This window comes from Convolutriloba macropyga, chromosome 6 (genome assembly GCF_964194025.1).
Source record: "Convolutriloba macropyga chromosome 6, txConMacr16.3, whole genome shotgun sequence".
NCBI lineage: Eukaryota > Metazoa > Xenacoelomorpha > Acoela > Convolutidae > Convolutriloba > Convolutriloba macropyga.
This window is the reverse complement of record NC_134473.1, coordinates 52,475,377-52,500,597: the sequence shown is the minus strand read 5'-3', so window position 1 is coordinate 52,500,597 and position 25,221 is coordinate 52,475,377. Positions and strand designations below refer to the sequence as shown.

Here is a 25,221-nt window from a genome sequence, read left to right as displayed (position 1 = left end):
ACTCTTACAACATTTTACCCTCTCTGAACAAATTACCCCCTCACTCTTACACCATTTTACCCCATTGGCAGCCCAACTCTTACATCATTTTACCCTCTCTGAACAAATTACCACCTCACTCTTAAACCATTTTACCCCCCTTGGAAGCCCAATGCATCCTAATAAGACTTAAGAGCTTTGAGCTGCATTTTCATAAAAAATCCTCCCATTTACTCACCCTGGCAGCCCAACTCTTACATCATTTTACCCCCTCTGAACAACTTACCCTCTCACTTTTATACCATTTGTCCCCTTTGGCAGCCAAACTCTTACATAATTTTACCCCCTCTGAACAAATTACAACCTCACTTTTAAACCATTTTACCCCTCTTGGCAGCCCAACGCTTACATCATTTTACCCTCTCTGAACAAATTACCACCTCACTCTTAAACCATTTTACCCCCCTTGGCAGCCCAACTCTTACATCATTTTACCCACTCTGAACAAATACCCGCTCACTTTTACACCATTTTACCCCCCTTGGCAGCCCAACTCTTGCATCATTTTACCCTCTCTGAACAAATTACCCCCTCACTCTTACATCATTTTACCCCCTTGGCAGCCCAACTCTTACATCATTTTACCCCCTCTGAAACAATTACCTTTTACACCATTTTACCCCACTTGGCAGCCCAGCTCTTACATCATTTTACCCCCTCTGGGCAAATTACCGCCTCACTTTTATGCCATTTGTCCCCTTTGGCAGCCAAACTCTTACATAATTTTACCCCCTCTGAACAAAGTACAACCTCACTTTTAAACCCTTTTACCCCCTTGGCAGCCCAACGCTTACATCATTTAACCCTCTCTGAACAAATTACCACCTCACCCTTAAACCATTTTACCCCCCTTGGCAGCCCAACTCCAAAATCATTTTACCCACTCTGAACAAATTACCCGCTCACTTTTACACCATTTTACCCCCTTGGCAGCCCAACTCTTACATCATTTTACCCTCTCTGAACAAATTACCCCCTCACTCTTACACCATTTTACCCCCTTGGCAGCCCAACTCTTACATAATTTTACCCCCTCTGAACAAATTACAACCTCACTTTTAGATCCTTTTACCCCCCTTGGCAGCCCAACGCTTACATCATTTAACCCTCTCTGAACAAATTACCACCTCACTCTTAAACCATTCACCCCCTTGGCAGCCCAACTCTTACATCATTTTTCCCTCTCTGAACAAATTACCCCCTCACTCTTACACCATTTTACCCCCTTGGCAGCCCAACTCTTACATCATTTTACCCTCTCTGAACAAATTACCCCCTCACTCTTACACCATTTTACCCTCTTGGCAGCCCAACTCTTACATCATTTTATTCTCTCTGAACAAATTACCCCCTCACTCTTAAACCATTTTACCCCCCTTGGAAGCCCAATGCATCCTAATAAGACTTAAGAGTTTTGAGCTGCATTTTCATAAAAAATCCTCCCATTTACTCACCTTGGCAGCCCAACTCTTACATCATTTTACGCCCTCTGAAAAAATTACCCCCTCACTATTACACCATTTTAAACCCCTTGGCAGCCCAACTCTTACATCATTCTACCCTCTCTGAACAAAATACCACCTCACTCTTTAACCATTTTACCCCCCTTGGCAGCCCAACTCTTACATCATTTTACCCACTCTGAACAAATTACCCGCTCACTTTTACAGCATTTTACCCCCTTGGCAGCTCAACTCTTACATCATTTTACCCTCTCTGAACAAATTACCCCCTCACTCTTTCACCATTTTACCCCCTTGGCAGCCCAGCTCTTGCATCATTTTACCCCCTCTGGGCAAATTACCCCCTCACTCTTAAACCATTTCACCCCCCTTGGAAGCCCAATGCATCCTAATAAGACTTAAGAGCTTTGAGCTGCATTTTCATAAAAAATCCTCCCATTTACTCACCTTGGCAGCCCAACTCTTACATCATTTTACCCCCTCTGAAAAAATTAGGACCTCACTCTTAAACCATTTTACCCCCCTTGGAAGCCCAATGCATCCTAATAAGACTTAAGAGTTTTGAGCTGCATTTTCATAAAAAATCCTCCCATTTACTCACCTTGGCAGCCCAACTCTTACATCATTTTACCCCCTCTGAAAAAATTACCCTCTCACTTTTACACCATTTTACACCCCTTGGCAGCCCAACTCTTACATCATTCTACCCTCTCTGAACAAAATACCACCTCACTCTTCAACCATTTTACCCCCTTGGCAGCCCAATTCTTACATCATTTTACCCTCTCTGAAAAAAATTATCCCCTCACTTTTACACCATTTTACCCCCCTTGGCAGCCCAACTCTTACATCATTTTACACCCTCTGGACAAATTACCCCCTCACTCTTACAGCATTTTACCCCCCTTGGCAGCCCAACTCTTACATCATTTTACCCTCTCTGAACAAATTACCACCTCACTCTTAAACCATTTTACCCCCTTGGCAGCCTAACTCTTACATCATTTTAGCACCTCTGAACAAATGACACCCTCACTCTTAAACCATTTTTCCCCCTTGGCAGCCCAACTCTTACATCATATTACCCATTCTGAACAAGTTACCCCCTCACTCTTACACCATTTTACCCCCTTGGCAGCCCAACTCTTACATCACTTTACCCCCTTTGAAAAAATTACCTTTTACACCATTCCCCCCCGCCTTGGCAGCCCAGCTCTTACATCTTTTTATCCCCTCTGGACAAATTACCCCCTCACTCTTACACCACTTTACCCCCTTGGCAGCCCAACTCTTATATCATTTTACCCTCTCTGAACAAGTTACCCCTCACTTGTACACCATTTTACACCCCTTGGCATTCCAACTCTTACATCACTTTACCCTCTCTGAACAAATTACCCTCTCACTTTTATACCATTTATCCCCTTTGGCAGCCCAGCTCTTACATCATTTTACCCTCTCTGAACAAATTACCCCCTCACTCTTACACCATTTTACCCCCTTGGCAGCCCAGCTCTTACATCATTTTACCCCCTCTGGGCAAATTACCCCCTCACTCTTACACCATTTTACCCCCTTGGGAGCCCAACTCTTACATCATTTTACCCTCTCTGAACAAATTAGGACCTCACTCTTAAACCATTTTACCCCCCTTGGAAGCCCAATGCATCCTAATAAGACTTAAGAGTTTTGAGCTGCATTTTCATAAAAAATCCTCCCATTTACTCACCTTGGCAGCCCAACTCTTACATCATTTTACCCCCTCTGAAAAAATTACCCTCTCACTTTTACACCATTTTACCCCCCTTGGCAGCCCAACTCTTACATCAATTTACACCCTCTGGACAAATTACCCCCTCACTCTTACATCATTTTACCCCCCTTGGCAGCCCAACTCTTACATCATTTTACCCTCTCTGAACAAACTACCACCTCACTCTTAAACCATTTTACCCCCTTGGCAGCCTAACTCTTACATCATTTTAGCACCTCTGAACAAATGACACCCTCACTCTTAAACCATTTTCCCCCCTTGGCAGCCCAACTCTTACATCATATTACCCATTCTGAAGAAGTTACCCCCTCACTCTTACACCATTTTACCCCCTTGGCAGCCCAACTCTTACATCATTTTACCCTCTCTGAAAAAAATTATCCCCTCACTTTTACACCATTTTACCCCCCTTGGCAGCCCAACTCTTACATCAATTTACACCCTCTGGACAAATTACCCCCTCACTCTTACATCATTTTACCCCCCTTGGCAGCCCAACTCTTACATCATTTTACCCTCTCTGAACAAACTACCACCTCACTCTTAAACCATTTTACCCCCTTGGCAGCCTAACTCTTACATCATTTTACCCTCTCTGAACAAAATACCACCTCACTCTTAAACCATTTTACCCCCTTGGCAGCCCAATTCTTACATCATTTTACCCTCTCTGAAAAAAATTATCCCCTCACCTTTACACCATTTTACCCCCCCCCCCCCCTGGCAGCCCAACTCTTACATCAATTTACCCCCTCTGAACAAATTACCCGCTCACTTTTACACCATTTTACCTCCCTTGGCAGCCCAACTCTTAAATCATTTTACCCTCTCTGAACAAACTACCACCTCACTCTTAAACCATTTTACCCCCTTGGCAGCCCAATTCTTACATCATTTTACCCTCTCTGAAAAAAATTATCCCCTCACTTTTACACCATTTTACCCCCCCTGGCAGCCCAACTCTTACATCAATTTACACCCTCTGGACAAATTACCCCCTCACTCTTACATCATTTTACCCCCCTTGGCAGCCCAACTCTTACATCATTTTACCCTCTCTGAACAAACTACCACCTCACTCTTAAACCATTTTACCCCCTTGGCAGCCTAACTCTTACATCATATTAGCACCTCTGAACAAATGACACCCTCACTCTTAAACCATTTTCCCCCCTTGGCAGCCCAACTCTTACATCATATTACCCATTCTGAAGAAGTTACCCCCTCACTCTTACACCATTTTACCCCCTTGGCAGCCCAACTCTTACATCATTTTACCCTCTCTGAAAAAAATTATCCCCTCACTTTTACACCATTTTACCCCCCTTGGCAGCCCAACTCTTACATCAATTTACACCCTCTGTACAAATTACCCCCTCACTCTTACATCATTTTACCCCCCTTGGCAGCCCAACTCTTACATCATTTTACCCTCTCTGAACAAACTACCACCTCACTCTTAAACCATTTTACCCCCTTGGCAGCCTAACTCTTACATCATTTTACCCTCTCTGAACAAAATACCACCTCACTCTTAAACCATTTTACCCCCTTGGCAGCCCAATTCTTACATCATTTTACCCTCTCTGAAAAAAATTATCCCCTCACTTTTACACCATTTTACCCCCCCCCCCCCTGGCAGCCCAACTCTTACATCAATTTACCCCCTCTGAACAAATTACCCGCTCACTTTTACACCATTTTACCTCCCTTGGCAGCCCAACTCTTACATCATTTTACCCTCTCTGAACAAACTACCACCTCACTCTTAAACCATTTTACCCCCTTGGCAGCCTAACTCTTACATCATTTTACCCTCTCTGAACAAAATACCACCTCACTCTTAAACCATTTTACCCCCTTGGCAGCCCAATTCTTACATCATTTTACCCTCTCTGAAAAAAATTATCCCCTCACTTTTAAACCATTTTACCCCCCTGGCAGCCCAACTCTTACATCAATTTACACCCTCTGGACAAATTACCCCCTCACTCTTACATCATTTTACCCCCCTTGGCAGCCCAACTCTTACATCATTTTACCCTCTCTGAACAAACTACCACCTCACTCTTAAACCATTTTACCCCCTTGGCAGCCTAACTCTTACATCATATTAGCACCTCTGAACAAATGACACCCTCACTCTTAAACCATTTTCCCCCCTTGGCAGCCCAACTCTTACATCATATTACCCATTCTGAAGAAGTTACCCCCTCACTCTTACACCATTTTACCCCCTTGGCAGCCCAACTCTTACATCATTTTACCCTCTCTGAAAAAAATTATCCCCTCACTTTTACACCATTTTACCCCCCTTGGCAGCCCAACTCTTACATCAATTTACACCCTCTGGACAAATTAACCCCTCACTCTTACATCATTTTACCCCCCTTGGCAGCCCAACTCTTACATCATTTTACCCTCTCTGAACAAACTACCGCCTCACTCTTAAACCATTTTACCCCCTTGGCAGCCTAACTCTTACATCATTTTACCCTCTCTGAACAAAATACCACCTCACTCTTAAACCATTTTACCCCCTTGGCAGCCCAATTCTTACATCATTTTACCCTCTCTGAAAAAAATTATCCCCTCACTTTTACACCATTTTACCCCCCCCCCTGGCAGCCCAACTCTTACATCAATTTACCCCCTCTGAACAAATTACCCGCTCACTTTTACACCATTTTACCTCCGTTGGCAGCCCAACTCTTACATCATTTTACCCTCTCTGAACAAACTACCACCTCACTCTTAAACCATTTTACCCCCTTGGCAGCCTAACTCTTACATCATTTTACCCTCTCTGAACAAAATACCACCTCACTCTTAAGTCATTTTACCCCCTTGGCAGCCCAATTCTTACATCATTTTACCCTCTCTGAAAAAAATTATCCCCTCACTTTTACACCATTTTACCCCCCCTGGCAGCCCAACTCTTACATCAATTTACACCCTCTGGACAAATTACCCCCTCACTCTTACATCATTTTACCCCCCTTGGCAGCCCAACTCTTACATCATTTTACCCTCTCTGAACAAACTACCACCTCACTCTTAAACCATTTTACCCCCTTGGCAGCCTAACTCTTACATCATATTAGCACCTCTGAACAAATGACACCCTCACTCTTAAACCATTTTCCCCCCTTGGCAGCCCAACTCTTACATCATATTACCCATTCTGAAGAAGTTACCCCCTCACTCTTACACCATTTTACCCCCTTGGCAGCCCAACTCTTACATCATTTTACCCTCTCTGAAAAAAATTATCCCCTCACTTTTACACCATTTTACCCCCCTTGGCAGCCCAACTCTTACATCAATTTACACCCTCTGGACAAATTACCCCCTCACTCTTACATCATTTTACCCCCCTTGGCAGCCCAACTCTTACATCATTTGACCCTCTCTGAACAAACTACCACCTCACTCTTAAACCATTTTACCCCCTTGGCAGCCTAACTCTTACATCATATTAGCACCTCTGAACAAATGACACCCTCACTCTTAAACCATTTTCCCCCCATGGCAGCCCAACTCTTACATCATATTACCCATTCTGAAGAAGTTACCCCCTCACTCTTACACCATTTTACCCCCTTGGCAGCCCAACTCTTACATCATTTTACCCTCTCTGAAAAAAATTATCCCCTCACTTTTACACCATTTTACCCCCCTTGGCAGCCCAACTCTTACATCAATTTACACCCTCTGGACAAATTACCCCCTCACTCTTACATCATTTTACCCCCCTTGGCAGCCCAACTCTTACATCATTTTACCCTCTCTGAACAAACTACCACCTCACTCTTAAACCATTTTACCCCCTTGGCAGCCTAACTCTTACATCATTTTACCCTCTCTGAACAAAATACCACCTCACTCTTAAACCATTTTACCCCCTTGGCAGCCCAATTCTTACATCATTTTACCCTCTCTGAAAAAAATTATCCCCTCACTTTTACACCATTTAACCCCCCCCCCCCCCTGGCAGCCCAACTCTTACATCAATTTACCCCCTCTGAACAAATTACCCGCTCACTTTTACACCATTTTACCTCCCTTGGCAGCCCAACTCTTACATCATTTTACCCTCTCTGAACAAACTACCACCTCACTCTTAAACCATTTTACCCCCTTGTCAGCCTAACTCTTACATCATTTTACCCTCTCTGAACAAAATACCACCTCACTCTTAAACCATTTTACCCCCTTGGCAGCCCAATTCTGACATCATTTTACCCTCTCTGAAAAAAATTATCCCCTCACTTTTACACCATTTTACCCCCCCTGGCAGCCCAACTCTTACATCAATTTACACTCTCTGGACAAATTACCCCCTCACTCTTACATCATTTTATCCCCCTTGGCAGCCCAACTCTTACATCATTTTACCCTCTCTGAACAAACTACCACCTCACTCTTAAACCATTTTACCCCCTTGGCAGCCTAACTCTTACATCATATTAGCACCTCTGAACAAATGACACCCTCACTCTTAAACCATTTTCCCCCCTTGGCAGCCCAACTCTTACATCATATTACCCATTCTGAAGAAGTTACCCCCTCACTCTTACACCATTTTACCCCCTTGGCAGCCCAACTCTTACATCATTTTACCCCCTCTGAAAAAATTACCTTTTACACCACTCCCCCCCCCCGCCTTGGCAGCCCAGCTCTTACATCATTTTATCCCCTCTGGACAAATTACCGCCTCACTCTTACACCACTTTACCCCCTTGGCAGCCCAACTCTTATATCATTTTACCCTCTCTGAACAAGTTACCCCTCACTTGTACACCATTTTACCCCCCTTGGCATTCCAACTCTTACATCACTTTACCCTCTTTGAACAAATTACCCTCTCACTTTTATACCATTTATCCCCTTTGGCAGCCCAACTCTTACATAATTTTACCCCCTCTGAACAAATTACAACCTGATTTTTAAACCCTTTTACCCCCCTTGGCAGCCCAACGCTTACATCATTTTACCATCTCTGAACAAATTACCACCTCACTCTTAAACCATTTTACCCCCTTGGCAGCCCAATTCTTACATCATTTTACCCTCTCTGAAAAAAATTATCCCCTCACTTTTACACCATTTTACCCCCCTTGGCAGCCCAACTCTTACATCATTTTACACCCTCTGGACAAATTACCCTCTCACTTTTACACCATTTTACACCCCTTGGCAGCCCAACTCTTACATCATTCTACCCTCTCTGAACAAAATACCACCTCACTCTTAAACCATTTTACCCCCTTGGCAGCCCAATTCTTGCATCATTTTACCCTCTCTGAAAAAAATTAACCCCTCACTTTTACACCATTTTACCCCCCTTGGCAGCCCAACTCTTACATCATTTTACCCTCTCTGATTAAACTACCACCTCACTCTTAAACCATTTTACCCCCTTGACAGCCTAACTCTTACATCATTTTAGCACCTCTGAACAAATGACACCCTCACACTTAAACCATTTTTCCCCCCTTGGCAGCCCAACTCTTACATCATATTACCCATTCTGAAGAAGTTACCCCCTCACTCTTACACCATTTTACCCCCTTGGCAGCCCAACTCTTACATCATTTTACCCCCTCTGAAAAAATTAACTTTTACACCATTCCCCCCCGCCTTGGCAGCCCAGCTCTTACATCATTTTATCCCCTCTGGACAAATTACCCCCTCACTCTTACACCACTTTACCCCCTTGGCAGCCCAACTCTTATATCATTTTACCTTCTCTGAACAAGTTACCCCTCACTTGTACACCATTTTACCCCCCTTGGCATTCCAACTCTTACATCACTTTACCCTCTCTGAACAAATTACCCTCTCACTTTTATACCATTTATCCCCTTTGGCAGCCCAACTCTTACATAATTTTACCCCCTCTGAACAAATTACAACCTCATTTTTAAACCCTTTTACCCCCCTTGGCAGCCCAACGCTTACATCATTTTACCATCTCTGAACAAATTACCACCTCACTCTTAAACCATTTTACCCCCCTTGGCAGCCCAACTCCTACATCATTTTACCCACTCTGAACAAATTACCCGCTCACTTTTACACCATTTTACCCCCCTTGGCAGCCCAGCTCTTACATCATTTTATCCCCTCTGGACAAATTACCCCCTCACTCTTACACCACTTTAACCCCTTGGCAGCCGAACTCTTACATCATATTACCCATTCTGAACAAGTTACCCCCTCACTCTTACACCATTTTACCCCCTTGGCAGCCAAACTCTTACATCATTTTACCCCCTCTGAAAAAATTACCTTTTACACCATTCCCCCCCTTGGCAGCCCAGCTCTTACATCATTTCATCCCCTCTGGACAAATTACCCCCTCACTCTTACACCACTTTACCCCCTTGGCAGCCCAACTCTTATATCATTTTACCCTCTCTGAACAAATTACCCTCTCACTTTTATACCATTTATCCCCTCTGGCAGCCCAACTCTTACATAATTTTACCCCCTCTGAACAAATTACAACCTCATTTTTAAACCCTTTTACCCCCCTTGGCAGCCCAACTCTTACATCATTTTACCCACTCTGAACAAATTACCCGCTCACTTTTACACCATTTTACCCCCCTTGGCAGCCCAGCTCTTACATCATTTTATCTCCTCTGGACAAATTACCCCCTCACTCTTACACCACTTTACCCCCTTGGCAGCCCAACTCTTACATCATTTTAGCCTCTCTGAACAAATTACCCCCTCACTTTTACACCATTTTACCCCCTTGGCAGCCCAACTCTTACATCATTTTACCCCCTCTGAAAAAATTACCTTTTACACCATTTTACCCCCCTTGGCAGCCCAGCTCTTACATCATTTTACCACCTCTGGGCAAATTACCCCCTCACTCCTACACCATTTTACCCCCTTGGCAGCCCATCTCTTACATCATTTTACCCTCTCTGAACAAATTACCACCTCACTCTTAAACCATTTCACCCCCCTTGGCAGCCCAACTCTTATATCAATTTACCACCTCTGAACAAATTACCCTCTCATTTTTATACCATTTATCCCCCTTGGCAGCCCAACTCCTACATCATTTTACCCCCTCTGAAAAAATTACCTTTTACACCATTTTACCCCCCTTGGCAGCCCAGCTCTTACATCATTTTATCCCCTCTGGAAAAAATTACCCCCTCACTCTTACACCACTTTACCCCCTTGGCAGCCCAACTCTTACATCATTTTACCCTCTCTGAACAAGTTACCCCTCACTTGTACACCATTTTACCCCCTTGGCAGCCCAAATCTTACATCATATTACCCCTCTGATCAAATTACCCTCTCACTTTTATACCATTTATCCCCTTTGGCAGCCAAACTCTTATATCATTTTACCCCCTCTGAACAAATTACAACCTCACTTTTAAACCCTTTTACCCCCCTTGGCAGCCCAACGCTTACATCATTTTACCCACTCTGATCAAATTAACCCCTCACTCTTACACCACTTTACCCCACTTGGCAGCTCAAATTTAGCTCATTTTACTCCCTCTCAAAAATTTACCCCCTCACTTTTACACCTTTTTACCCCTTGGCAGCCCAACTCTTACATCATTTTCCCCCTCTGGACAAATTACCCCTCACTTTTACACCATTTTACCCCCCTTTGCAGCCCAACTCTTACATCATTTTACCACCTCTGCACAAATTACCCGCTCACTTTTCCCCTTTGGCAGCCAAACTCTTACATCATTTTAATTTTACCCCCACTGAACAAATTACAACATCACTTTTAAACCCTTTTACCCCTTGGCAGCCCAACGCTTACATCATTTTACCCACTCTGAACAAATTAACCCCTCACTCTTACACCACTTTACCCCACTTGGCAGCTCAACTCTTAGCTCATTTTACCCCCCTCTGGAAAAATTAACCTCTCACTCTTACACCATTCTGCCCCCCTTGTTAGCCCAACTCTTACATCATTTTACCCCCCTCTGAACAAATTACTCCCTCACTCTTACATCAATTTACCCATTGCAGTCCACTCCTACATGGCAATTTCAGTCTGGGGGTAATTCCTCAAAAGTCCTCCCATTGTAGCCCATCTCTTACATCATTTTACCACCTCTGTACAAATTACCCCCTAACTCTTTCAACGCTTTACCCCATTGACAGCCCAACTCTTACATCATTTTAACCCCTCTGAACAAATTACCCCTCCCTTTTACACCATTTTATCCCCCTTGGCAGCCCAACTCTTGCATCATTTTACCCCCTCTTAACAAATTACCCCCTCACTCTTATATCATCTATCCCCTTTGGCAGCCAAAATCTTACATCAATTTACCCCCTCTGAACAAATTACCCGCTCACTTTTACACCATTTTACCTCCCTTGGCAGCCCAACTCTCACATCATTTTACCCTCTCTGAACAAATTACCCCCTCAATCTTAAACCATTTTACCCCCCTTGGCAGCCCAACTCTTTCATCATTTTAGCACCTCTGATCAAATTACCCCCTCACTTTTAAACCCTTTACCCCCTTGGCAGCCCAACGCTTACATCATTTTATCCCGTCTGAACAAATTAACCCCTCACTCTTAAAACATTTTACCCATTGCAGTCCACTCTTACATTGCAATTTCAGTCTGGGGGTAATTCATGAAAAGGTCTCCCATTGCAGCCCATTGCAGCCCACACTTACATGGCTATTTTAGTCAGGGAGTTAACTCCTGAAAAGTCCCCCCATTGCAGCCCACTCTTACATGGCAATTTCAGTCAGGGAGGTAATTCCTGAAAAGTCCTCCCACTGCAGCCCATTGCAGCCCACTCTTACGTGGAATTTTCAGTCAGGGGGTAATTCCTGAAAAGTCCTCCCACTGCAGCCCATTGCAGCCCACTCTTATGTGGAATTTTCAGTCAGGGGGTAATTTCTGAAAAGTCCCCCCATTGCAGCCCGTTGCAGGCCACTCTTACATGGCGATTTCAGTCTGGGGTTAATTCCTGAAAAGTCCTCCCACTGCAGCCCTTTGCAGCCCACTCTTACGTGCCAATTTCGGTCTGGGGGTAATTCCTCAAAAGTCCTCCCATTGTAGCCCATCTCTTACATCATTTTACCACCTCTGTACAAATTACCCCCTAACTCTTACAACGCTTTACCCCATTGACAGCCCAACTCTTACATCATTTTAACCCCTCTGAACAAATTACCCCTCCCTTTTACACCATTTTATCCCCCTTGGCAGCCCAACTCTTGCATCATTTTACCCCCTCTTAACAAATTACCCCCTCACTCTTATATCATCTATCCCCTTTGGCAGCCAAAATCTTACATCAATTTACCCCCTCTGAACAAATTACCCGCTCACTTTTACACCATTTTACCTCCCTTGGCAGCCCAACTCTCACATCATTTTACCCTCTCTGAACAAATTACCCCCTCAATCTTAAACCATTTTACCCCCCTTGGCAGCCCAACTCTTACATCATTTTAGCACCTCTGATCAAATTACCCCCTCACTTTTAAACCCTTTTACCCCCTTGGCAGCCCAACGCTTACATCATTTTATCCCGTCTGAACAAATTAACCCCTCACTCTTACACCATTTTACCCATTGCAGTCCACTCTTACATTGCAATTTCAGTCTGGGGGTAATTCATGAAAAGGTCTCCCATTGCAGCCCATTGCAGCCCACACTTACATGGCTATTTTAGTCAGGGAGTTAATTCCTGAAAAGTCCCCCCATTGCAGCCCACTCTTACATGGCAATTTCAGTCAGGGAGGTAATTCCTGAAAAGTCCTCCCACTGCAGCCCATTGCAGCCCACTCTTACGTGGAATTTTCAGTCAGGGGGTAATTCCTGAAAAGTCCTCCCACTGCAGCCCATTGCAGCCCACTCTTACGTGGAATTTTCAGTCAGGGGGTAATTCCTGAAAAGTCCCCCCATTGCAGCCCGTTGCAGGCCACTCTTACATGGCCATTTCCGTCATGGGGAAAATTTCCTCAAAAGTCCTCCCTTTTTAGCCCACCTCTTACATCATTTTACCCCCTCTGAACAAATTACCCCCACACTCTTACACTATTTTACCCATTGCAGTCCACTCCTACATGGCAATTTCAGTCTGGGGGGTAATTCCTGAAAAGTCTTCCCACTGCAGCCTTTTGCAGCCCACTCTTACGTGGAATTTTCAGTCAGGGGGTAATTCCTGAAAAGTCCCCCCATTGTAGCCCGTTGCAGGCCACTCTTACATGGCCATTTCTGTCATGGGGAAAATTTCCTCAAAAGTCCTCCCATTTTAGCCCACCTCTTACATCATTTTACCCCCTCTGAACAAATTACCCCCACACTCTTACATCAATTTTACCCCCAGAGACAAATTTTCCCCCACTCTTACAACAAAATGGGGAAGTTTAGGGTGGACATTCGACCCGGGGCGTTAAATGCTCTCAATAAGGCGGGAAACAGTGAAAAAACGCTGTATCTGTAAATGCGGATCTATCTCACCCAGGTTGGACGTTTAGGTGGCGGATGTTGAATAGTGGGAGCACAAACCCGTTGCTATTGCGTCACTTTGACCATGTCATCCTGATTACCTCCTAAGATGTATCGCAAGCGAAGCTAGGAAGAGCAGTGTGGGGTTATCAAGCTCTTTTGCGTCATCAATGAATACATACCAGCTTAGTAGATTAAGATATGTCTCTTAACGTACTGGGCTGGTAGGTGTTCATTGAAGGCTAAGATAGGAAAAGCACCGCAACCCCTTATAATGACTTATTCTGTACGACTAATGCGAATTGTTTTTTAGATTTGCCTAGTCCTAAGTTGATTTTGAGTTGGCCTCAGTTATGGAAAAAACAGACTAACGCTTAAATGTTTACGTTAAAAAAGGTTTGGCTCATTTTCATGCATTTCAAATAAATTTTAAAATCGTTCGCCTACATTGAAAAATTGTTCCGTCAAGCACATACCGCATAATTTACTTGAATATTGCTCCAGAATACAGACTTTGCAAAAATATAGATCTATACTAGAAAAACAATCTAAAGTGTAAAAAGTTTGAAAAAGTTTGGCTGTTCTTTCAAAATCAGGATTTTAAAAACAAAAGTTTGCAAAACGACGAAAACTCAAAACCCATAAAAATAGCAAACCTCAATTTAGAAATTGGCCTGGAAAAAAATTTCACAGCTAATATTATATTTTTCTTCATCTCGCGTATTAATATTGTTCAGACTGCATCTTTTGTTTTAGTTTTTTAGTATAATCGGTTGGGGGTGCTGGAGTAAAAATGGTGAGAATTTAGCTCCCTAGCCCACTCTCGACATAGTGTTCACCCCATTTCTCCTTACTGTTGCAGAATGAACTCATTTTGAGGAAAGTTCTATTCATTTTTTTTGCAGTTACGACACTTGTTTTATATTTTTGTCGGAAAAATATGTCAAAGAAGCAGATTTTCCAGACCAAAATTATCTCTGATCAGATTTTCCAGACCAAAATTATCTCTGATCAGACTTTCCAGACCCATATTACATCTGATCAGACTTTCCAGACTGAAGGAGTTCTGATCAGACCATGTCCAGACCATGGTCCAGACTCAAACTCAGACCATTGTCGAGACCTTAATCAGACTATGATCAGACCTAATTTCAGACGCAAGTAACCTCTGATCAGACTCAGTCGAGACCCTCTCCCAGTTGACCACTGATCCAAAACAGTCAAAATCGCCATCATCAGCCCCCATCAACCCTCCCCTCCATTACCCCACCTGTCCGCCCTCCCCTATCAGTAGAACCCCCTATCATCTAGCCTTCTTCTCAACCCTAACCTCATCGCTTGACACCCCACCCCCAACACACACACACACACACACACACACACACACACACACACACACACACACACACACACACACACACACACACACACACACACACACACACACACACCGGTTATCCACCCCCCCCCCCCCTCCCCCAATGCACACACACACACACCCGGGTTGAGGTTTCACCGCTAAAAATAGCTCTAAGATGTAAGATTTGCGGTGAATTTGAACTGAAAAGTGTAAGATTTGCGCTCAGTGCGATGAAAAAAATTTAAGCGGTGATGACCCTGTATTTTCGGCCTGGAAAGACACGGGCGTGCGCTCGTCTGGGTCTGATCATAAACGAATTTGGGTCCGGACCTCAACCTGGGTAACTTTTCATGCCTTTTTTCATCAGGTGTTTATGACCTTGTATGGCACATTGGTGACATTGCCTACAACATGAACGAGTTGATGGGTGCGAGGGGCGACATGTTCATGCGTCTCGTTCAGCCTATAGCATCGCGAGTTCCCTACAGTGTCATTCCTGGCAACCACGAGAAGACGAACAACTTCTCGGAATACAGGAACAAGTTCACGTCACCTCCTCCGAGTGTCTTCTATCACAGCTATAATGTGGGACCTATTCACTTGATAATGTTCACTACTGAGTTTTACATTTATGATGAGTTCGGTTTGGGCCAACTACAGGTTGGTTAATTATTCCTGTTTAATTACTTCCTATCTCCTTCACTTCTCTTTTCCCGTTTCCCACTAACCCCCACCCACAGAGCTCAGTTAAAATATTTTCAGCCCATGTTTTTCTTCTTTCTTCGATCTTTCTTTCTTTTTCCAATAGTATTATGCTATGCAACACAAATTTTGAAACATGAAGTCATACAAAAACGGGAGGGTGGCAGAATAGATCCGTTTAGTTTATTTCCTTTTGTTCCCGTCAAACAGCAATAAAGAAAAGCGAACGCAGCTTGAAAGTTATATCTGATATCATTTTTGATTTCAGCGTCTCAGCATTGTTTTCACTTTCGCCTTAAGTTTTAATTTGTCTCCTCTTCTTTCAATTCTAAGTACCCTAAATAAGCTCAATGAAATGGACTGACTTGATCATTTTTTTTACTTATGTAGGCGCAGTACAACTGGCTGGTTGCTGACCTGAAGAAAGCGAACGAGAGAGAAGCAAGGAAGAAGCACCCTTGGATTGTAACTGCTGGACACCGGCCTATGTACTGCAGTGCCAAAGACAACCTAGATTGTGACAAAGTGAGATTCAAATAACTAATTTTAATCCCTTCCAGTGAAAAAAAGCACTGTGTCGACAAGCTAATAAGTGTTTTTACTCTGATAATGGTTTGTATAGTTTAAAAGGTGCTGCAGAGGTGAGACGAGCAATCAATTTTTTGTAGTCCAGCGAGGTCATTATCTATGTTCAAATGCCTGTTGATACTCCTTTAATTTTAGGATCCGGTCGTCTTTATCAGACAATTAGCACTTGACTTTTCTGACATTTTTGGTCATCTATTTTCAATTTAATTTGGAAAAAAATTGCGAATTAGCTCTATATCCGAATAACAGATACATCTGAATTTTACAGAGCTCAGAAATGACAATATTTCATTTTCTAAGACCTCGGTTTTCTCATGAAGAGAGGCCTCAAAAAAGCTGAGTTTTTTAAATTTTTTTTTAATTTGTTTATTTAAAAACAAGGAGACCCAATTTCTCTGTGGTCAGTGAATAATGAAAACACATTTTTTGGAACAGAAAATGGGTTTGTCCCGTACTCTGTATCAACTATATCAACTTTTTCGACAGAGGAAGCCAGCTGTTTTTTAAGAAACCAAGTTGAATTGATCATGTCCGCGTTGAACAATGTAATTTATCAATTTATCACAAAATTAAATGAGTTGCAAAAACAATAATTGAAAAAATAAACGGAAGGCATGTGTTTTTGGTGTGACAAAGGTTTTAAGGCGTGCAAAAGTTAGTAAAATAGAAACAACCCGGACCTCTGTCTCAGAGACGTTCATCGCTGAAACACTGTAGTTGCATAACAACCATTACTGAGACATTGCAAAACCAGACACAAAACTTGGGCAGACAGAGCAATTGAAGCCTATTATTTGAACAGAACCACTCGCCGACTGACTAATTTCTGTCTTGAGTCAAATCCCGTCTGAAGTTTCTCTGCACAGATTGAGGATCATGTACAGTGAAAGTCTGAGAAAGCTTCTGAACCTAGCAACCAAATTGAAATTTTCGAATGGACAATTTCTTTACCACACAATTTCAATCAACAAAATCAAAGAGAACGCCGTACGTCCAGCCGTCCAATGCCCCGCCCCACTTAGCTCGATTTCTGCGAATGATACCGTTTATAGCAAACCCCACCCCACCCCACCTAGTCATTTTGTATATGATAATGTTAATAGCAAAACTTGAAACTTGAACAGAAAAAGTGTCAGAAAGAAATCGGGGATGTAATTTCAAGGTTTCAGTGATAAAAGTCTCTGCGACCAAGCTCCGGGAAAATGGCGATACATACCGAACTGGGTCTAGGAAATAAACCCCACGTAAAAAAACCCGCTTGATTTTAATAGGAAATAAACCCCCACGGAAAGAAACCCCCACGGAAATAAACCGCCAAGGAAATAAAACCCATTTTATCATTGAAAAAAAGACAATAAGATTGAAATTAAAAGACAAAACAAAAATTTGAACACACACGCCTAAAAAAATCACGTGATTTTTCACGTTCTTCATGACCAATTCACGCATTAACTTTATAAAATATGCATTTCAGTGCCAGCAGTGGGATATGAATCAGTCAATTTTTTTTTCGAAAGATTTCATTGTTAGGCCTCTATAAAAAAAATAAGGTTCATACTAAGAAAAATGGGTGGTAAAAGAGAAGCCCCATTCGAAACCTACCCCTGAACAAAAAATCACTCAGAATAGTACCGTCTAAACCAATTTTTTAATCTTTGAAGAAGTTCATCTCGGCAGCCTAAGCAGGAATGGGGGCAGGCGAAAAGCACTTAGGCTTTCATCTCACAATGTGGAATGTCTATCATCGAACGATTGAGCACCTGCCGAGGACCAACAATGCTATAGAAGGTTTTCATAGAGGTTTTGAATCGATGCTGCAAATCAACAAACCCGGAAGATTTTGGAGGCGATACACAGACAACAAGCGCTTCAAGAGTTTACCGGGGCACAACAAAAGGGGGGGAAGCAGGTAGTGAAATAAAGTGCAAATCATGGCAGAATAAAACGAATTGTTTGTGCTGCACATAAAAATCAACCATTAGAATATTTGCGAGCAATTCCTTCAAACATGTCATTCAATCTTTTGCATTCTATCTGTGTAATTGTGTTAGAATCTGTGTATGTGTAAATTTAGGTCAATTAATTATTCAATTATTTAATTTTGATTGAGTTTATATCTCTTTGGCAGTCAAGTGGGGGTTTATTTCCCTGGGGTTTTTTCCTTGAGGATTTCTTTCCGTGGGAGTTTTTTCCTATCTTATTTTGGGTGGGGGTTTTTTTTCCGTGGGATTTTTTTCCGAAACCGACCGAACTGCAGTTTTTGCTTCCTTTCTCAAACATTTTAAAGAAATTAAGTATTTTTCACATCCTGTTGACATATCAATAAAAATGTGTAGCTCACTGGTCGAAATTGGTATGCGAAATTGATATTTCACTTTCTAATTTTTCTGAATGAAGATAAAGATTTTTTTGGGCAAGTTCGAGAAATGTTGTTAATCATTCATTCAAGTAAGCATTAGAGATCCTTAGGAGTTGGAAATTATCAGAACACTAAAAGAGTTTCACAATAAACGATAATCAGGCAGCGATCATTGAGACTCAGAACTTTTTCTATACGGGCTTCTACCGGTACCAAATTTTTGAATAAATTTATTCGTTTTTATTTACAGGATTTCACTGTTCATATGTTAATACTTTGAGCGTGTAAAACATACTTTTGAACTTTACGGACGAAAATGTGGCGCCCTATATGAAATTTCCAGTCAGTTTTTTTCGCTTTTAACCTGAAAGTTGAAAAACGAAAAAAAAATTTCGTGGCAAAAATATTTTGGACGGAAACGCCTTCCACAAAGAAATGCGCGACAAATTAATCAGTGACAGCGAAAGTTCGGTTAGAAGATATATTAGGTTTTTAATAATTCTCGTTACACCACACCAAGAGAGTTTTAAAAATTAGACAACCATTGTTGCTTGAGATGAGCTTCATATTTCTTCAGAAATTGAAGGCCTCATCTACCAGGTCTGTCAAAATAATTTGCATACAATTAACTGAAAGATTCAAACACTTGAAAATCGAGAAATTGCACATCCTTTCACGTTTTTTGGTGTTTGTCACGTGCACAATGATCCGAGGGACATCTAAATACTTATAATAACTGTGATCAAGTCTACTATGACAGTGCAGTGGTTTAAACTGGTACAGAAGGATTACATTTTTCGGTCCCGTTGAGCATACCCAATGTCTTTAAAACCATATGGAGCAGTTTTGAAAACCTATACCGTTTGAAACTTACACAAAGTTCTACCATTAATATTGTGAATGAGGGCAGCGTAAAAATATAAGACTTTTCTGTTCGCAAACATGGTTATATTTGTAACAAACAAAAGATTTTGTTTTTTGGCTACGATTCAAATATCGATAAAAAGGATCATTGCTTCGTAAACTCGTGACACATATGAATGATTTCCACCAACAAATTGCGTTTCTTTAGATTTTTTATCTCACTTCCTTGAAAATAAAGGAACGTCCACGTGCTGTCAGTCGATATTGCAGTATTGGTAATTGGATAATTGACGCCGCAGTTACCGATACTACAAAACATTTATAGTTATTTACCCGTCCACTTTGTGAACACGTTAGACTTAGTGTAAACTGACGGAATATAAAGAGAGAGCTATGCTTGCGTGAAACGCGTTGAGTGAAAGAGTACATTATTAATGGCCAAATACTGCTGTGTATTATTTAATACACTATAGGCCATGGCGGCTGATTCACTGCTGCTATTGATACGCGTATTAAGTGAAGGATACTGAATCTATCCAGGCCGCTCTTCACCGCAGCAAGTCTGAAACAAATATACGACTAAAGTCGAATAATATTCGGCTCCACGAATGACCTAGGAGTTATTTCAGAGCTAGTCATAAGTCTTGTGATTTTTGAGTCATGTTGACTCAAGTTTAAACACGCACGAGCCTAGAGCTTGCTTCTGAAGGAAATCAGTATCTCAACTCCACCAGCGCGACTTAAGCCGCTTCAGTTTCAACTAAAAGTTTCTCTCTCTCTCTCTCTCTCTTCCTTTTTCTGCTCTAGGAGCAAAATCTCTACCCCTCCGCTAAGCGGGAATAACAACAGCGATTGTAAGTCTGCCGATTTTATAGCAAAACTAACTTAGAGTAATATTCACATCCAGCAGTAAAATGGATATAATTTCTTGGTTAAGATTAGATACCTCTCCATACTTTCAAGTAGGATTTACCCCAAACTGTGCTCTATCCTTTCTATATGTTTATTAATTAATCTTTATATCTGATCAATTTTATTTCTAGAAAATAACACATAGATTTGGAAGTTAGTAAAGAACATTGTGAGCATTTAGTGAGACTTATTCTAGCACTTAGTTAAAGTCGCGTAAATAATTTTGATTTGACTATAGTGTGGTAATTAAGATCGAGCAAATAAAATCCCTACCACATCCGAGTTAAAAACTGGTGCGACGAGGAATAAGGAACGTCGGTTGCTCACACAATTAGGGACCTGGTGGTCTTTTTGTGGCTAGTTTTCTCGACCAAAAACCCAGAGGTCACACAGGTTCTATGTTAGGGCCTCATACCGCGCTATCCCACTACCTGTGCGAGATGTTCTAAGACTCTGAACTTCTCAATTACGGCCGACCAAAAGAGACGGGTTCTCCCCACAAAAGAACAGTCCACTGAATTAGTTACTTTGAGCGCCGGTTCTTTGCTTCTCAGACCCAAATTTTGACACTGTAGGTTGGTTTTTTAAGCGCACACGTGAGTAACTAATTGTGTATCATAAAAAAAGGTCTTTGTACTTCCCCCCGCACAAAATTAGACAAGACCGATCACATTAAAGTTACTTTTAGACTAAATAGTTGTGTTCAACTTAACCAAATCTTTAAAATTGTTAGCATGAAGAATTGTACTATCCCCCCTAATCCTAGATACGAAATCCTACACCCATATTCATTAATCTAGCTCTCATATATTGTCCGTAACTTAAATTTAGTGTGTCTTAGACATCTTTACTTTTTATTTATCGTCTAAATTATCAAACTTATTATCCTCCAAACCCATAGTACTGCAAAAACAAATTGACCCACATTCAAATAAGCTTAGTTTAACGTTGTTCTGCTTCATTATAGAAATAGAGTGTATCTATTAGTGTCCCTAAAATTAATATTTCACTCTGACAGCCATAAATAAACGTTGTATTGGTAACCAAACGCCCCAGCAATCAATATAACGCCTCAATTTGGCGTCAGAATTTCTAAAATTTTGGGGTTTTATGTTAAACAAAGTTGGTTTTATCAGAGTTTTAGCCCCATTTCGTCCATTTTTTGCCTAAGTTGACGGGAATTAGAGCAAATTCATCCAAAAATCAGCCAATTATACACAAATGTTCATTAGAGTTATCCAAAATAAAATAAAAACTTTCAAATTTTATCCGATTTTTGAAGTATTTAGCCCCGTTTGGTGTAGAAATTGTGTATTTTTTTGCCTAAATTCACCCCCGTTTTGAGTAAATAATTGAATTTTGGTGACAAATTTAACTAAAATTGACCAAAATAAACACAAATTCTCCTCTAAAGTTGCCAATTGAAGCTCAAATAGCCCTAAAGTTCACTAATTTAGACCAAACTTTTTCAATTGTTACCAAAAAATTGCCCAATTTTAGACCCTTTGGTCCTAAACTTGCCCATTTTTGACCAGAATATTTCTGATTTTACCCAAATTTCAGGCAAATTGATCGGTTTTATTCCAAAAATTGCCTAAATTTAACCATTAATTGTCTAAACTTAAAAAAATTCAACAACAATTTGTGCTTTCAAACACAAAATTGGAATAAATTCGACCAGAAATTCTAAGATTTGACCCAAATTATTGACATATTATCTCAAAATTGTCAAAAACTAGTCAAAATTAGCCAAAGTTATCCCGATTTTGCCCTGTTTCATTAAGAAAACACCCGCTTTTGGTAACAGATTGTCAAAATTTGCCAAAATTGATCCAAAAATTGCCCGAAACTTGTGAAAAACTACCCAAATTGATCCACAAAAGCTGAAAATATCTCATTTTGGAAACAAATTGGCGGTACAAATCCCAAAATTCATCTCAAACTTACAAAAAATTTCCTAAAATTTGCCAAACATCATCAACTTTGAGCAAATATTCGAACAAACTGACAAAAACATAGCCATTAAAAGCCAATCAACGCCTGTTGTTAGCTAATCTACTAATAGAAACAATGCGTTTCGTCGAAAATTAACCACCAAAACTGCAAACTTAACAGAAATATCACGATCTTTTCGTGCAACCTTCTTAAGTAAACGTTCCCTTTACTGTTATTTTGTAATATTTATTTTTTTCCTTCGTTTTTCAGAGCCATATATTCGATTGTACTTGTTAGGGTACGTATAATTTTGCATAAAAATTCACTTCAACAAATTAAGAGCTCAAGATTTTAGCACAAAGTGCATGGAATACCTAATAGGAGACAAACAAATAAGTATTAAGGATAACTCAGCGGACTGTCGAATGCTCAAATACGTCATCGACGTTGAACAATCATACGTGACAATAGTGTACGGTATTAAAAGAACAAAAACTGTTGGTCAGGTAACCCTATTTAAAACTGAAAGTACACATTAGATTTTGTGTTCAATAGACTTAAAAAACATGGCTCAATTATTGATTTACAATGTATGTACACTCAACCATAAGCTTCCAATAATTGAGTGAAAGCAACCAAAACCTGAAATTAGTACCCTTACCAGATAATAAGCTCTATAAATTTGAGGAAGTTTCCATCTTTTCACCCACATTACCTAACTTTATTAGAGAAGTAATCCTAAAAGAAAAAATTTTTTTGTGTTTTAATAAGGAAATTTGATAGCAATAACCAAATCTCTTCCTATCGAGTCAGAGTTTTTAGCACAATTTTAACAACAGCATTCTCTGAAAGCAATCAAAAACCAACGTTCTGTCACGCAGGAAAATTTTTCTGGATAGAATACCAACTAACCGAAAACGGTTGCTATCATCGAATGAACAAATATTTCTAATTATTCAATCTCAAATATTTTTTGTATAAAACAAAGTGGAAAACAAATAAAAACTATTCTTTTTTTTTGTCTCATAACTTAGCTTATGGATATTGGTACAAAGAATCTGAAAGTTACCATTTTGTACGACGATAAAGTTTCAAAAGTAAAAACAATACACCTTGAATAATGACAAACAATCTCTGATTATTTTTTACAAGTTTATCAACGATCCGCGTTTACACTGTTTTATAACATATGCAAGTTCTAATCCTGTACAAAAAATTTGAAGGCTTTGCACAAGTCGAATAGTTATATTGAGCTCTAGTTCACTAAATTATTCATCAAATTTATAACTGACACTGCCTAAAATAAACCCTCACGACGAATTTTGATGTCAATGAATTTTGACGCTAACTTTTTGAACATAACTATTACACATGGTAATGATATAGGTAAAGTTACTAGTTATACAAAAGATAAGCAAAAGCAATATATGTAAATCCTCATTAATTTTGACAACGTTCCAGGACTAGCTTGCTACATAACAAGCAATTCGTACTCCAAATAGTTTTTTTGAAATAGGACCATTTGTTTAAGCAAATTGTCTAAATCTTTTTCTAAATTTCATAAAACTTCTGATTTTTTCATAGCTTTAATTTCTGTTGATTATATTTCTGTCTTGTTTCTTTTTGTTTATCTTTTCAAGTAAAAACTTAATAATCATTAAACAAAAACCTTAAAAAAATGGCGGATATTGTAGCATACCCAGACATATCTCTTGAAAAATTTACAGTCATAGACCCAAGTGGGACATAGCAAATTTTCTAATTCTCATAGAGAGAAAAATACAATTTTCGTTAGGAATTGGACCAGAAGCAGGAGACGCTAAAAATGCATATGACGCACGCCGAAAAACATTATTTGGCTCAGCCCTAAGAGGACCAGCAGTCCGATGGTTCTAATATTTGTCACCAGCAGAACCATGGGATGATGTTAGAACAGGTTTCTTAAATAGATTCACAGACGAGAAAGACAAGTACAGAAAATGATTTGAAGTAGAAAGTTTTCGTAGACAACCAGACGAATTAATAAAAAGCTATGTACACAAACTAACAAAAGCAGTGGAAAAAGGATGGCCAGACCCATTCACAGATGCTCAAAGGCAAACTAAGTGTGTGAAATTTTTTGTAAGAGTAATAAATCCCTCCAGCACTTAAACAAAAAGCGCATAAATTTTTGATAGAACCACCTCAAGCAACATGCAAACAACTTAAAAATCATGTTAGCACTAAAGACTTAAGTTTTGTAGTGAGTAGTGATTTCACAGGCACAGCTTCGAGCAGTCTAGAAAACAAAATGGAGATAGATGGGGTAAAAGACCAGCTCAAAGAATTAGCATGTTTAAAGCAAAATAACAGAAATAGCGCAGCCTACAACCCAAATGAGCTTAGAAATAAACAAAATCGCTTACGATTTTGCAAATTTTGCAGAAAGTCAGGTCACACAATAGCCTATTGCTATCCAAACAGAGACTTTAAAGAACAAAACAGACAGCAACCTCAGCAAAGAGATAAGTTAAGAGATACCTATCAAAGCTATAGAGGACGTCGTCCAAGAGAAGATAGTTATGCTAGAAATCAGAGTAGACACATACAAGACTATACACCAAGAAACAGTTACCACAACCAAGACAACCGCAGGAAATACTCTCTCCCTATCCTAGATCTGAGAACAATAACTTCAGAATCCGCTCACAAAGCTTTGAGAATCGAGATATGATCGAAACGATTCCCGAACAAGGTATCG

At 40.7% G+C, this 25,221-nt stretch overlaps 1 protein-coding gene across 3 annotated transcripts in view; it reads left to right on the top strand.

Annotated features, from left to right (window-relative positions):
* LOC142341756 (acid phosphatase type 7-like) overlaps positions 1-25,221 on the top strand; it is a 324,947-nt gene that overhangs the window by 281,445 nt on the left and 18,281 nt on the right. For all 3 annotated transcript variants that reach the window (XM_075392947.1, XM_075392949.1, XM_075392948.1), the window contains 2 exons: positions 15,489-15,781; positions 16,214-16,348. In XM_075392947.1, coding sequence (XP_075249062.1) covers positions 15,489-15,781; positions 16,214-16,348 — 428 coding nt within the window. The remainder of the gene's footprint in view (positions 1-15,488; positions 15,782-16,213; positions 16,349-25,221) is intronic.